Consider the following 12,541-nt stretch of genomic DNA (forward strand, 5'->3'; position numbering starts at 1 on the left):
GATTGGGCCAGACAAAGGTTCACCCAGTAATGAACAGGGTTACCTAAGATGCCTAAGATTTCACACCAGCAGCCTGAGGGCTGACTCCCAAATTTATATTAATTACCATTAAGATATGGCAGGCAGAGACAGGGCAGTATCACTGGCGTGCAGAACAGGCTTGGGGTAGCTGCCAGAGGGTGCCAGAGCTGCCTTAGAGGTGAAGCCCATTAAACCTGTTTTTTTGGGATGTCCACAGGTTCTGTGGATTCTGGAGGCTAAATCACTTCATCAGAAGTAGAAACTGCAGGTGTCCAGGCCAAATGGAGGCACTCCCTTTTGTCCTTAGTATGAGCAGATGATGATCAGGTACAAAAGCAATAAGAGAAAACAAGTCAGACCAACCCTGAATTAAGATTAAGCTTCAACTTGGACCATCTGAATATTAAAATTAAACAGAGGCTATTTATTTTTTTTAATCAAAGTAATAATATAATAAAATAATGACTTATGTTAGTGTAATAATATGGTTTCAAGATAAAATTACCAAGAGTCAGGAAATCGAAAATTAGAGTTCTGACAGCAATGTTATTTCAGGCTCCTTGTAACTGTGCAGTATTCTCTATTCCTGAGAATTCATCCCCACAGAGATGTGTAATTGTTACTTTTACTTTCTCTAGAACCTATAACTGTAAATATCCTGACTTATCTGATTTGAAACCTAACCAATATATTGTATTACTTCAGTGTTTTATATTTGATGCTGTAAATTAAAAGACAGAAAAGATCTGATATGATAAGCTGGGATTAATTTATATAATTTCATATTAACTGAAAAGCCTGATTTCTACAAGTTAATAGGCAATAATCGATTTACATACAATAATCGTGAGAGCCAACATTAATCATTCAATAAATTCCTTCCTTCTTCGAAAGCTGAATACCTTGATTACTATACTTACTTCAGATGAAAGGCTGTTGGTAACTGAATGTTAGACAACAGAGTGCAGTATTCAAACCCCCCAGCAGTGTTTTTAGTACGTCTTACTCAAAAGCATTTACTCTCTTGATTGAGTTATCAGGAGACTATATGTTTTAGTAAACAGAAAAGTTAGTTCCTGCTTAAACCAGGTATGACTGACGAGTCCAAAAGCACTATTATGAAAAATATTTTTTTCCCCGAAATGATTGACAAATCATGCTTAAATAATTTTAAAAAAAAGCCAAGGGTCAGCAAACTTGTGCCTCCACAGGCCAGAACCTGTAACCCAGAACCCTGCTACAGGCAGCAAACCTCAACCCCCTGGAATGCCCAAGCCACCTGTGCTTACCCTTGCCACTGATTCAAAGGCTAATGGTGTTGGAAAGAATTAAATTCACAGGCACTATCGGAAAAGAGCATGGAGGGCTGGGTGGTCAGCAGACACTGCAAAGGGAACAGAGAGAACAAGGCAGACAACAGACCCTAAGGACATCCCCTTAAGGCAGGGGCAGGCAAAATATGGCCTGCAGGCCGCATCCAGCCCACCAGGCCATTCTATCTGGCTCATGGGACACCTAAAATTTTTTTTAAATGAATATTTATCTTCCCCAGGCTGCCTGTGAAAGATGATAGGAGCCAGCAGCAGCAGGACCCGGGGTGGGTAGGAGAAGTGGCAGAGAATGGGACTCACAGGGCCTGACCAGCTCCTGCTGTGTTCTGTGCCTGGCATTGCAGCCGGGAACTGCGGGGTGCCCAGCCAGGCTGGCTGGCTCCATGCCATGCCATGCCGTGCCATGCAGTTCACACTGCAACGCCCAGATGGAGACTGCGGCAGGAGCCAACCTGGCCCCACGGTTCCTGTCCGGCTGCTGCTCCTGTCTCTTTTGCAGGCCGTGAATTGGGGGAAGCCCCCGCTGGAGCCACTGCCTTCCTGCCCCCACCGTGCAGCTTTGCGAATCAGGAGTAGATGAAGCCTGCTCCCTGCTTCCCGTGAGGTCCAGCAGGGCTGCCCTGTGTGAGGGTGGGAGCTGCAGGCACGCGTGGAGCCCCCACAACAGAGGCGGTCAGGCAGGCTGCACCTCTCACCTTCCCATACACAGCACTGCCTGGAGCCGCCCCACCAGGCACCAGTGGCTGTGCGCCATAGCGGGGTGTGCAGAGGGTCTCCACACCCCACAAATCACACACCCACACCCTGCCCCCACAACCCCTCCACATATACACAGACCTTAACATACCCTGTCCCCCCGACAACTGCCCACACCCCACCATACACACACATCCCTATACCCCACACACAATTTAAAAGAGTAAGACTGTACTTTTGAGTTATGATGCAATACCTTCTATACACACTACACAAACACAAATCATGACAAATATTTTTTGTAATAAAACTGAAATCTGTTCTAGCAGGTGATTGACTTTCAGTGTATGATTTGATTTTTTTCTGGTTCTAAGATGGCAAACCCCCCACCCCACCATAAAGGAGTATTTCTGCAGGCAGGGCAAGGAGAAGGACATCTAGTGGCAAAGGTCAGGGGTTAGTGGGCAGGACTTCCAGTCCCAAGATAGCAACCAGGGGGTGGGGCTACCTATGCAGCCCTCAACAACTCGCAAAACTCATTAAGCGCCCCCCCCCACCCAAAATAATTGCCCACCCCTGTCCTAGGGCCTTGGCTGTTGTGGAAGGAATAGATCGGGGTGGGCAATTATTTGGGCTGGAGAGCCACTTAAGAAGTTTCAGTGAGCTGTTGCAGGCCAGAGGCGGGGAAAGAGGGCATTGACCTGGCCCCGTGAGGCAGGGGGGTGCTGCCACAGCTCTGTGCAGCAAGGGCAGAGGGTAGGGGGGGCAATTGGTCCTATCTGATCCCAGGCAATCTGCCCTGCACCCACTACTAGGGGTGCCAGACAAAGCAGGCAGGCAGGGTATCCATGGACACTGGCCCAGGACCCCTGCAGGAAGGGCACGCTTGGCTGAGCTGTTGGGATAGAGGCAGACAGACAGCAGGGTGGGCCGGGATCAAGGGGTGGTGACAGCACAGGGCTGGGGCCTGGGGCCAAACTACAATCCACTCATGCAAGTCACTGCAATGGGTGCCAGCTCCTCAGACAGGGACATGCGGGGCTATCACTGCCCCACAATCCCAGCCCTGGCCCTGCCCGTGCATCCCGCTCCGAGATATCACTCCCCGCTCGCCTGCAGCCCCATCCCATCTGCCTAGCTGAGCATGCCCTACAGTGAGGGTCCAAGACCAGTCTCCACTGAGACCCTACCTGCCCCATCTGGAGCCTCTGGCAGTGGGTGCAGGGTGGACTGGCGGCAGCAGCCAGACAGAGTGATCCGCTACCCTGGGGGCTGCTGGGAAGTCCAATCCAGCTGTCACGCTGCCCCTGCCCTGCTGCACCCCTGCAGGCCACAGGACCACACACCATGGCCCAACCTGCCCCCTGACTTATGGGCCAAGCAGGGCCAAGGGACTCAATACAGGCCAGATAAAATCCATTGGCTGGCTGAATCTGGCCTGCAAGTCATATTTTGCCCACGCCTGGAATAGACAGAATGAGGCAGGCAGTAGAACCCTGGTCATATCCCATCTCCTGGCCAGGCCACAGCATGTTGCAGATCCTCCAAGCTGCCCAAGGCCAGATCTAGCCTGTGGACCATAGATTGCCAAACCCTGAAACATATCAATCAAGTCTTACCATCATCTTAATGCTGTTTAGTCCATAAGGGATATTGAATGATGATTATAATATAATGCAGAGCTAATTTTTTTAGGTACCTAAAAACTATCAAGTAGAGCTCCAATCACCTGATAAGGCTTACATCACAGGGAAAATAAATGATTTTGTGCTTCTTGTTGTTACTCACCTGTCTTAGATCCAGGGTGATGGTGACCCAGTGATATTCCCTCCCATTCTGAATGCTGGGACTTTGCCACCAATTATTCGTACCATCTATAGCACTGGAGATAGGGTGCTGTTCTGTTTTTAAACAAGAAAGTATTTTAATTTCATTATTAGGGATGTGAAAGGTTAAACAATTAATTGTTTAAACTATAAGTGCAGTGATAACTGGTTAGCTCATCCTTTAGCACAGGGTAGACGCAGTGTGGCAGGGAATTGAGGAAGGGAAGCTGTGCAGTGCCCCAGAAGGAATCAGAAAGCAGCAAGGCAGGCAGGTGGGAGGGAGGAGCGAGGAGGAGGGGATGGGAGGGGGACTAATACCCATAGCCTAAGAGGAAAACAGGGAGCAGCCCAATGACTCAATTAAGCAATTAGCTGCTTGTTTACAGGTGCTCCCTCCCTCCCAGCAGGGTTTCAGGTAGGCTGTGTTATCTAACTGGGTTTGCCTTCTCTTCCCTCTCCCCCCAGTCAAAGGGCTCCAGTAGCCAGGAGTGGCTCCCAGCAGCAGCTGTGTCCAAGCTGCTGTGTTATCAGTTAATTGTTTAACCAAATTTTATTAGAGGAGGTTAAACGATTGAAAAAAAAATGATATTTACATCCCTACTCATTATTCCTTCTCTTACTTAGCATGTATTTAAGTTGCACAGTAGATATTTTATTCTTATATTAATAAACAGGGATCCGAATTTTCTGTGATAAAAACCCAAACTTCTCCTATTTAAAAAAAAAAAATCATAAAAATCTGCACTTTCCATGGCAAGCCCCCAGAATGCTGATTGGTCAAGGGGCTGTGGCCCTGCCACTCGCCACTGATTGGCCAAAAGTGCTGGCTTTCGCCACTGATTAGTGGAGAGGAGCAGGGCCGGGGGTAGCCCTCTTAGCCAATCAGTGGCTGGGGCCGGGGGGGGGGGGGATGGGGCTGCCATCTCTGTTGCTTCTCTATGTGCCAGTAGATTCTCCACCCCCCCCCCCCCCCCCCCCCCCCCAGTGGACTGCTGTAGGGGCTGTAAAAACTATTGGTTCCCACTGGGGAACCAGCATTTTATTTTTAGTAAAAAAATTTTTCCAGGGATTCTAAAGATTCTCTGTAAACACACAAATTCCATGTTTTTCTGTGGCAAACACATTTCTAGGATCCTTGGTAATAACCAATAAAGCATACAATGGTTGACCCCTATGCAGAATTCTACATGTAGCCTGCTATGAAGGTTTTTGTGGGACTTAAGTTTTTGTGTCTGCCCCTGTGTCAGAAAGCCTGAATTTTACCCAAAATGTAGGTGAACATTAGCGAGTATTCTAAGCAAGTGCATACCAGACGCACATTATATTGTTTGAGTCCTGTTCTATCCTTCCACAACTAACACAACACACTTGCCTTTGGGATTAGGACTGTTGTTGTCACAGACACGGCACTGTGCATTGCGTAGAGGTCGACCAGGAACATGTTCCACCAGTTTGCAGAACATCTCGGGTCCCTGCTCGCCACAGGTAGCATTGGTGGTGATATGAGCATTGCTAGCCAGATTTAAAATAGCCGGAAACAAACCTTAAAAGAATAAAAAGTAAACCAAAAATATTATCAATCTTGAGACATACCAATTAAAATAAAAAGACATGCATTTCACTGTAGTATCTGATATCGAGCAATCTTCTTCACTGTGTATGTCCCTTTGTCCTGAAGTTTGGTAAATAAATGTACTGAAAATACATCATCTTTGTGGAAGGAACAATAACATTTCAAACAATGTTGATTCCAGGTCACGTTGGTGTCATTTTTGAAGAATAACAGAGTGTAATTTCATAGGCAGACATTAAGCTTATTTTACAGTGTAAATCAATTCCAGGAGGCAAATTTCAAAGTACCCCAGATAAGAATCATACAGCAAGTATCTTATGCCCGCACCCATTCTTTTTAACTGATCTCAGAAAACAGAAATGTGAAAGGACTTGAGCAGTGTATTTTGAAATTTCTAAGTTTATAAAGAGTGAAATTTAGATCTTGATTCTGGGCACTTCTATGAATTCGATAAAGCAAAGGGCACATTATTTTGACCCCTTCGTTGTATCCGCCAAATTTGCTGTCCCTGGCATAAATTATAGTAGTGAAATTGGGAAAGCAGGTTGGGAAAGCAGCACCACACTCCTCTCCAGAGCCTAGCCCATGAGATTTCCTCTCCCCAAAACGTTTTCTTTCAGAGAAGCCCAATTCAGGGTCCGTGGTTTCTGTCTGTGACTACTCTTGCATTTGAATATTGTTGTATACCTTTATTTAAGAAGCATTCCTCTTCTTGGGTAGCTCAGTTATTGAGATAAACATCTGAGAAACTGCTAGGTTTTGGTGGCAATACTTAATCAAGTTCTAATATTCAAATCTGAGTCTTTCTTTTTCTCTCTAACCCTAACCCTGGACCCTGCTCGGTCGGCGTGGCTGTCCCCCGAAGCCCTGGCTGCCCGGCTGGCGCTGCGCTCCGTCCGCACCGCAGGCCGGCTTCTGCGGACCGTCAGGGGCACCCTCCCGGCGGAAGCAGTGACCGCCCTGGAAGTCCATCTCCAGGCTCGCCGGACCCTCCCCGCCGCAGACGCCGAGCACGACGCATTCCCACTGCTGCCCGTCATCCCAGCGATACCCAGCAAGCTGGCCGAGCAGCCCAACACGCTGCTCAGGCTCCTGGTGCCCCCCAGCAGCAATACGGGCTGCCCTTTTGGCACCCTGCCCCGCAAGGGCCTCTACATGTGGGTGGTGCGCACCCGGCACGCCCAGGTGCTGGCCGGCCGCCCTGACACCGCGTGGTGGCGGCGCCTGACGCGGCCCGGGACCCCAGCGTGGCACACGCTGTATAAGGCGCCCACCGCCAAGAAGACCGGCGACCTGCAGTGGCGGCTCGTGCACGGCATCCTGGCCGCTGGCACCTTTGTTCGCCACCTGGACCCGGCGGCCACGGCGGCCTGCCCCTTCTGCCCGGGGGTGCTGGACGAGGACATTTTCCACGCATTCCTCGACTGCCCCCAGCTGCAGCCGCTCTTTGCCACCCTGGGTGCGCTGCTTCGGGCACTGGGCCGGGACTTCTCCGAGGACGTCTACGTCCACTCCTTCCCCTACCGGGCGGCGGAGCAAGCCGTGGTCCGCCTGGCCAACTTCCTGCTGGGCCAGGCCAAGATGGCCACCCTGAAGAGCCAGCGAAACCGGCTCACCGGGACCGGGATGGTCGACGCCCTGCAGCTCTTCTGCCTGCTGGTGCGGGCCCGCCTCTCGCTCGAGTTTGAGCACGCAGTCCTGCGGCGGACGGTGCCCACCTTCAAGGAACGCTGGGCCCTCAAGGGGGCGCTCTGCCAAGTCGAGGCGGGGCGCCTACTCCTCGCCCTGTAACACCTCCGGCTGCTCAAGCTGCAGACACACGTCCAGCGGGCCAAGGCCTTGGACTTTGCTTCACGCGGGTCGACCCCTGAGGCCCCCCATGGGTGTCCCCACTGGCAGAAATGTAAATATGTAAATAGTCCTTTGGCTCACTATGGTTTTCTAATCTAGAGTGTACGGGTAGGCCTTGCAGGCCGTGAGCCCAGGACCATGTCCGTGAGGCCCAGGTGTTCAGGCCAACCTGTACATACTCTTTACTGGCCCCGATTTGTCACCCTCCCTGGAATAAACGCCCCTTAAAAATCAAGTCTTTTTCTCTTTCTTTCTCTCCTTCTTTCCATACATCCGGGTTTTCCTGGACATGTCCTCTTTCTGAGTGCTCCAATCTATGTCCACGCAGGTTTTTCAAATCTGACCAAATATCTGTCCAGGTTTTTATCTTGCTCTGCTGGTGCGACCAGGAGGAGAGGTAATTGTAGGCAGGGAGTACCATGTGTGTCTGCGTGCACCCCAGGAGCTGCATGCAGGTAAGTCTGGGATGTGGGGCTGTGGCTGCAACAGGGCAGGGGGGCAGAGAGGTTGCCTGCCCCTCCAGCAGAGGAAGGGGGCAGGGGGACCTTTTGAGTGTAGCAGGTAACCGCTTGCCAAGCCAGCAGCACAGGGGCTGAGTGGCCAGGAGGCGCTGCCCAGGGGAGGGGGGCCGTGGCCACGCCAGGCCTCCTGGCATGGTGCAGCAGCCCCAGCCCAGGGTGGAGGGGTGCCACAAGCCTCCCCTCCTCTTCCCTCCACCCCACACCAGAACCAGACTTGCTCTGAGCCACTGCGTTCCAGTCCGCTTGGGACAGGGGCAGCTGAAGCCCCTTCAGCAGGGCTGGGGGAAGCAGGGGACTGTGGGTCAGGAGTGAGGGGCAGGGGAGCCATTTTAAAACCATTTTTAAAAAGAGGCTAGAGATCTAGGTGAAATTTTAGGGAAGCCAGATAAATAAATGGTTGAAAATGACACCCAAAGAGATCAATTATTATAGCTAAAAGGCCCGAGACAGCAAAGCTCTTAGAAAACTCAGAGTCAAAGAAAATAGCTTTGGCAGAAACAAAAGTATTGGAGAGTGGGTAGTCAGACAGCTACTCCTTAGTGTTTGGGATCCTTAGGCTGAAAAATGGATGGGCTATTGTCCACTTTTGCTGTTACTCTTGTATTGTAGAATGGGTACACACTCTTGTAACATGTATGAAGGTTTTAGAACTTTTTTATTCTGGAAATGATTTCATTTTGTTGAAGGCTAAACTGCACTGACATTAAGGAGGCAATTTACGGCAGCCAGTTAACACCATCTTAACAGCTTGTTTGTTTGTTTCCTGATTTTGATTTTGATCAGTAAACTAAATCCGCTCCTGTTTCTTAACAATGTTGGGTGTTATGTCTGTTTATCAGGCTAAGATTTTAGAGCTGCTCTCATTTCCTTTCAGAATTTAGAATGAAAAGAAACTCTGAAAAAGGAAAGCTCTGGAATGCTAACATGGGTTTAGACATTAAACATGATAGGCTGGCAGGAATTAAAACAAACCTAAGATCCTGCTCCCAGATCAGGTATGACATATTAAGATGCCAGAAGTAATCACACCTCAATTGCTGTAATAGACACTCAAGAAGCATGATCTGAAGTTTATTTATAAATTTATAAAGAATTAAAAGTTAACATTATTTAAATTAAGAATCCAAACCTATTTCTAATAATAAAAATTATGTTGGTTCTCACCCTTCCAGGTACCACAATATGAAGGATGAAAAGTTAGCATAATAGCATTTCCATTTTCTTAGTTGTACTTCAATAAGGCACAACTAATTATGCCTAGAGTTTTAGCAAAAGAGTCTTTGTCTGTGTTGTAATTACATAAGCACGAAAACCCTGATGAAAGGTTTTAGCTAAATTTAAAATTTGACTTCAGTTTTCAAAGTGTGACTAAATCCTAAAGTTTTAAACCACAGTAGGGTGTGTTTTCAATTGTCTTATATTTAAAGAGTACAGAAGTGAAAAGTTTTTTATTTTCCTGGATCATACTTGATTTAAGCTAAATCAAGTACAATCCATTTTTCTTGTCCTCATTAGATTTTAAATCTGAAACAGATGGTCATTTCTTTAAATACCAATGACATTACTATTTAACTGAAGTTATCAATACCTTCTTTGTTCTGTGTGTGATCTTGTTTTTCCCCCTCACTTCCTAGAGTTTTACTGTTACAGTTATAAGGGGAATGTTCCTTTGTTTTCCCTATAAATGCTAAACAAAGCATACATGGATAATGCAACATATTAGACAAATGTTCCTCAACCACACTTATTTTCTAGTGACCAAAAGATGCTAATTTTGACTTTGAATAAAAATATTTGTCTTTGCAAAACCACAAAGTCAGTGCCAAGGTGCCACATGCTTTTTTTTTTTTCTTAAATGATTAGGTTGTGACACTAATGAAGCTAACAGTTCTCTCATTTCTAATGACTTGTATCAGAAGGTGCATCTACACGTTCGTTACTGTGCATTTAGTTTAAGCACTTGCTTAATGACATACTAACTAAATGGACAGTAACTACAGTTATTGCGCAGTAATGCCAGTGCATGTTTTTTTTGTGCTACTTACTGCACAGTAGCCTAATAACACTGCACAATAGCTTATTAGCATTGTTTTTTTGACTGGCACCCTACTGAGCAGCCTTATCAGGCTACCGCACAATAAGCATCTTGTGTAGATGTGCCCACAGAGAGATTAAAAGAAAGGATGTCTGGTGCTATTCCAGGAGCTGCAAAAACCATACCTATTTAGAAGTAATCCATGCATGGCAATCTGGACATGACAGATATTGTCATGTTGATACTTAACCCATAAAATGCAGAATGACATTGCTAAATATAGAGCTATCTGGGAAGTTATGGATCAAACACTTAACCCACCACAGTCAATTTGAGATTGTGAAGGGGGCATGTTCTGCTCCCTGCTTGACTGGATCAGCAGAGTCCAGCAAGTGACAAAAATTCCTCCCAATTGTCAGTCATTTTAATCTCTTGTATGAATCTGGCAGATTTCTAAATAACCCATACTTTTTCTGTGTTTCTTCTCCTTCTAAACAGCCTCATGCTCAGTAGTTGTCCATATGAATCAAGTACAATGTGTACATTGCTTTTTCAGAGCTGAAAACATTAATAACAATTAATTGTGCCTGGTCAGCTTTCATGGCGGCATTTATCATTTTCTTCCTCAATTTTACAAGACTTCTATTAAGGTTTTTGCTAGTCTTGGGAGATCATCGTTATGGTAAATAGTCTTGGACCTTTACTTCCCCTGTTTCTGCCTAGGAACCCTTCTGCAATGAACCTCATTCTATTATGAGATTTTTCTCAGTGGTGAGGTGAGTGGCTGGCCAGATTGGACAAGTGGAGACTGGGATCTGGTCGTATGTCATTGCTTCACACCAGGCAGTAGTAGTTGGCCCTGGATTTAAGGTTTTCTGTGCTTCTGTGAACAGTGACAGGAGGCAAGGAAAAAAGGTTTTCTGGCAGGGAGCAGCTTAATCTTTAATCACATGCCCCTCTGCAAGCCATCATCATGTTAGAGGACATATTACTGATGTCAGTCCCAGAAAACACAGAAGGGACTTGTTCAAAATGGCTAGAAGCACACCAGATAGATATGCAATTAATTTATACAACAAGATGGCTCATTCCTCTCAAATCCCAAGGCATAACAGGTCTGTTACTTATGCAAAAATGAATTAAGACAGTGGTTTTCAAACTTCCTAAAGTCACAGAATTCTTTCATCTCACTTCTGCTGTGGAATATCTACACCTATTCTGTGAGCTGACATGAAGCTAGGTGACCCAGCCCAGCAATGGAGACACACTGCCTCCCAGTCTGCTCTGATATTATCTCCAATCTCTTTGCAGAACGCCTAATGATCTATCAAAGTGAACAAAGTCTGAAAACCAAAGAGATTGCTCAGCTGTCCAATCTTCATTCTAAAACAGTTTTACCTTTATCTTAAATTTTCTTACCTCCTAGGCAAATGCATGCAAAGTACACTGCACGACAGTTTTCCAATAATTGTACACTCTCTCTCTCATTGGTTCAGGAGCATTAGTAGGCAAAAGATTTGTGATTATAATTTGTTTTGCTATTAACTATTCTGCCTAATGTGCTATGTTAAAGTACTATAGAATATATCTCATTAAAGATTCTCAGCTCTCATATTTTCAAGAAAAAAAACCCCAAAAGCCCAAAATTGGTCTGCGTGACACTGCTATGATAATATTTCTGGGACTCCAGGGCCATGGAAATATTAATATTAATATTTAGGTGTATAGGTGCATGCCAGTATTTAATGAGAGATGACCCAAAGAAGGTGACCCCTAAAGCAGTAGAGGGTACACAGGTTAATAAGACAGTATGGCCACAACATAACCCTTGAGGCCAACTTGAAAAAATGCAAACATCAGCATCAACTCATGGAAAGCCATCATACAGGACCACCCCAAATGAAGGAAGTCTGCTGTAAGGATCTCAGTATTTTGAAACAACAGGAAATGAAAAAGCGAGAGCAGCAGAAACAGTGTGTCATGTACTGAATCAAGAATCCAGAGCCACCCAACCCGCAAGGAAAAATGTCCCTGAGTTGCAACAGAGTCTGTCGATCCCAGATCAGCCCTGTCAGCCATCTTCGGACCCATAGATAAGACAAACATGGAAGACAATCATCTCCAACTGCAAGGGACTTCCAAAGATGGACATGGCACAACCACAGCAGAATAGCAGTCAAAGGTACAGATGTGTCCAAATGAACATTAATCTACACTAACTCAATAAAAAGTCAGTCCTATTGCAGAATTTCTATTTACCAAAAAGTAAATTAGCAATAAAATGTATGTATTGTGGCTGAAGGACATTTTAATTTGAGAAAACAAATACTCAGGCACACAAACATCCTTGGGTAGGCAAGTCTTTAGGACAGGGGTAGGCAATGTTTTTTGTTGGATGCCCTGCTTGTGCCCCTTGCCCCCCACTCAAAACCCCTAACCCCCAGACCTGCCACCCTGTGCCCCCCCCACCCAAAGTCCCTGCCCCCCAGCCCTGCTGCCCCTTGTCCCCCACCCAAAGCACCTTCCCCCAGCCCAGGCTCTGTGTTTGCCAGCAGCTACCAGCGCTCTGGGTAGCTGCTGGAGCCCGGGCAGCTCCCAGTAGGGCTTGCAGTGTCCCAGCTGCCTGCTGGGAGCAGCCTGGGCTCCCGGCTGGCAGCAGCTCCTCAGAGCCGGGACTGGCTGCAGCC

At 46.9% G+C, this 12,541-nt stretch overlaps 1 protein-coding gene across 4 annotated transcripts in view; it reads right to left on the bottom strand.

The window, feature by feature from the left end:
- LAMA1 (laminin subunit alpha 1) overlaps nucleotides 1-12,541 on the bottom strand; it is a 168,260-nt gene that overhangs the window by 120,103 nt on the left and 35,616 nt on the right. For all 4 annotated transcript variants that reach the window (XM_019490435.2, XM_019490434.2, XM_006262939.4 and 1 more), the window contains exons 2-3: nucleotides 5,247-5,417; nucleotides 3,837-3,949 (exon numbers count right to left, since the gene is read on the bottom strand). In XM_019490435.2, coding sequence (XP_019345980.1) covers nucleotides 3,837-3,949; nucleotides 5,247-5,417 — 284 coding nt within the window. The remainder of the gene's footprint in view (nucleotides 1-3,836; nucleotides 3,950-5,246; nucleotides 5,418-12,541) is intronic.

Source organism: Alligator mississippiensis, chromosome 3 (assembly GCF_030867095.1).
Source record: "Alligator mississippiensis isolate rAllMis1 chromosome 3, rAllMis1, whole genome shotgun sequence".
NCBI classification, from domain to species: Eukaryota; Metazoa; Chordata; order Crocodylia; family Alligatoridae; genus Alligator; species Alligator mississippiensis.